General features: G+C 48.0%; 1 protein-coding gene across 1 annotated transcript in view; it reads right to left on the reverse strand.

Annotated features, from left to right (window-relative positions):
- Positions 1 to 2,797, reverse strand: part of SKA1 (spindle and kinetochore associated complex subunit 1) — a 7,036-nt gene extending 4,239 nt beyond the window's left edge. The window contains exons 1-4 of the mRNA XM_008939088.1: positions 2,701 to 2,797; positions 2,203 to 2,327; positions 1,863 to 1,954; positions 397 to 534 (exon numbers count right to left, since the gene is read on the reverse strand). Coding sequence (XP_008937336.1) covers positions 397 to 534; positions 1,863 to 1,954; positions 2,203 to 2,327; positions 2,701 to 2,797 — 452 coding nt within the window. The remainder of the gene's footprint in view (positions 1 to 396; positions 535 to 1,862; positions 1,955 to 2,202; positions 2,328 to 2,700) is intronic.
- Positions 2,798 to 3,203: the final 406 nt, after the last annotated feature.

A 3,203-nucleotide genomic window follows, 5' to 3' on the forward strand; every position in this document is an offset into this window, starting at 1 on the left:
AATTCCAAAAATTCTATGGAGGAAAAGGTTTTAAGAATGAAAGTGGTTCTTTAGGGCAGGAGGCTAAAAGCTGTAGGACAAGACTGAACAGATCCATGACCCTGGAAATTCTTCCCACATTTTAACCCAGCTGGTGAAACTCAAGGTTTGGAAAAGCACCAAAGAATTTGAAGCAGAAGCAGCTCATCAATCCCAAATTCAATATTGGGAAGCAGAATGTGGGCAGGTCTTCTACAACCACCAAGAAAACACCAGGAGAACTCATCATCCAGTCACCACAGGCATTTATTCCTCCACCTGCAGCCCTCTGCTAGGCTGAGTTCTCCAAGAACTCACTCTCCCAACCCCCCTTTTGTCACCCAAATCAGTGTCCATGCAAAAGCCACTTTTACTCACCCAGGAACATTTTCAAATTCCTCTGCAGTTATTAAGGTGATTTCTTTAATGACTCTTGGCTCTTTGGTGGCTTTCTTTGCACGTTCAGGTTCTACAGCTTTGGTTTGTTCTTCACATTTCACAGCAGGCCCAGCAGGGCTGTAAAATAAAGATGAAGTATAAGAATAGTAGAGGAGTAGTAAGAATGTTGTAGCATCAAGGCTGCTTACTCACAGACCTGCCTTCCAACCCCTCTGCTGGGCTGGATAAACACCATCCATGCTCTTTCCTGGAAGTCAAATTAAAACAAGTCCTGCTCTGTTCCAAACAGCCTGTTTGAGGTGGCTCCATCCCAGCTCTGGGTCTCCCTGCCAGAGAGGTGGTGAGCAGGAGAACTGAAGGAGGACAAGGCAGGGCAGAGGGGTGGAGATCTCAGGTCTCAGCAGGTCAACCACAGCCTGGAGCTGCAGCCAAGCTGGTGGGTCTGAAACCCTTCACAGCTCTTTGAATCAGGTCACACCTTGGGAAGCTTGGCTCATCCATTCACCTTCTGGAGCAGAGGAATTCAACCCCAACCACTGGGCTGGGATTTATTTATCAGGCAAGATTCCCAAATTCTGGCCTGTATCAGAACAAGTGTGTCCAGCAGGGGCAGGGAAGTGACAAAGTGAGACCTTGGTTTGAGGAGGCCCTGCAGTCAAAAGGCACATGCCCTATCTGTTGCCCCAAGGGGCCAGGATTTGACACAAATGGTGTCAGCTCTGACACCTCAGGAGTAAAAAAATCTCACAAACTGACCCTGACAGAGCACAATCTGTAGAAAATTCTTAGAAAAAAAACCTTGTTGTGGGTGTCCCTTCCCTGGGAGTGTTCAAGACCAGGTTGGATGGAGCATATTGGAAGGACTGAAAATCAAAGAGACTTAATGTGTTCCCTTCTAACAAGCTAGAATGGGTGGAAACAAGATTTGAGATCTCCAGATCAACCTGAGGCTGTTCCCTCTTGTCCTGTCCCTTGTCCCTTGGGAGCAGAGCCCGACCCCCCCCTGGCTCCAGGCTCCTGTCAGGAGCTGTGCAGAGCCAGAAGGTCTCCCCTGAGCCTCCTTTGCTCCAGGCTCAGCACCCCCAGCTCCCTCAGCTGCTCCTCCCCCCACTTGGCCTCTAGACCCTTCCCCAGCAGCTCCGTTGCCCTTCTCTGGCCACGCTCCAGCCCCTCAAGGGCCTTTTGGGAGGGAGGGGCCCAAAACTGACCCCAGGATTTGAGGTGCAGCCTCCCCAGTGCCCAGTCCAGGGGGACAATCCCTGCCCTGCTCCTGCTGGCCACACCACCTCTGACACCAGCCTGTCCAGATCAAACTCCAGAATCAATACATAAACCAGCCCTGGCTCCCCAGAGCTCACCAGGATTCTACAATAAAAGGTGCAGAGCTTTACAGTGCTGAGGCTGGGCAGTGCCAGGAGCAGCCCAACATCTCATGTGCCACATACCAGCTCTGAGTTGGTTTAGGCAGATGGGTAGGGATGTTTTCAGAGAGGTGCCTTGCTTCAAGTTGCTCTCTCTCAGCAGACTTCTGCAGCTCCTGAAATTAATGGTAGAACTTCATCAGAAATCTTCACAATCTTCATGTCAACCAGGCCCCCCCCCCAGGTCCTTTCCCACCAGGCACTTTCCAGCCACTTTTGCCCCAGCCTGGAGCACTGCAGGGGGTTGGTGTGACCCAAGGGCAGGACCTGGCATATCAATGGCAATCTAGAAAAGCACAACGAAGCACTTAGGAAAGATTCCTTCAAATCTTCCAGTATTTTTATGAACAGGGATAAAGATTACTTTGAGCAAATTCTTCAGTTTTTCTTGCTCTCGAACTTCTGCTTCTGTTTTATTCAGGAGGTCGTGGAGAAGAGCCATCTCTTGTCCTGTTTTACACAGCATGGATCTGAGGGATGGCTCTTGACCTGGCAAAAAGAGACCATTAAGTCAAAATACCTCCAGCACAAAGCCAAAATCCCATTTCCTCTCCCCTCCACAAGCAGCAATTATCTACTAACTCTGTGCTCCCCCCACCACCATATCTCCCCAGGAGAAGCAGCAATATTTGTTGGTCTGCCAGTCAACATTCTACTCCACAGAGCTCTAAGATGCACCCACAACCACCACACAATGCAGGTGGAGGTCACAGCTCTTACACAGCCTGGCTTTCACAGCTCATTTTGTTGTTTTTTTCCCTATATTTTACATAATTTCCACTTTACATCCCTTGTCTAGTGAGAGCATTCCCATTTCCTGCCAGGAGGTGCAACCAAAAAACAGCTCTGAATTTCTTTTTACCTATGCTTCTTAACTGAAGAGTCTTTTTAATAGTGGATATCTTCGTGTTGATGTGAAAGCACAAATCTTCCAGGTCTGAGGATGGCAGATCTTCCATTATCACACTGAGGGGAAAATAAAAGACAAAAAAAAAAAAGCAATAATTTAATTTCACAAAGACCAAAGTTGCAAAGAGTAAAACAACTCTAAAAAGGGCCCTGATCTGTCAGAAGAAGCAAAGGGAACTTAAATGAAGCTGAAAATGTAGTAACTGCTTTTTATCTTATTAAATTGAAAGCAGAAGAGGAAGGACAAAGCGAGTAGCATTAGACAAGACAATTTTCCTCAACTCTGGAGATGAATTAAGAGTAACTTCAGTCAACTTGGTTACCTGGGAGAAGAGACCAACCCCCCCCTCACTCCAATCTCCTTGCAGGGAGCTGTACAGAGCGAGATCTCCCCCAGAAAACGGGCGCTTGCTTGCCAGCAGGCACAAAAAGCAGCGTTATAGATCGATTAGCTAC

Source organism: Merops nubicus, unplaced genomic scaffold, assembly GCF_000691845.1.
Source record: "Merops nubicus isolate BGI_N331 unplaced genomic scaffold, ASM69184v1 scaffold3064, whole genome shotgun sequence".
In the NCBI taxonomy this organism is placed as follows: domain Eukaryota; kingdom Metazoa; phylum Chordata; class Aves; order Coraciiformes; family Meropidae; genus Merops; species Merops nubicus.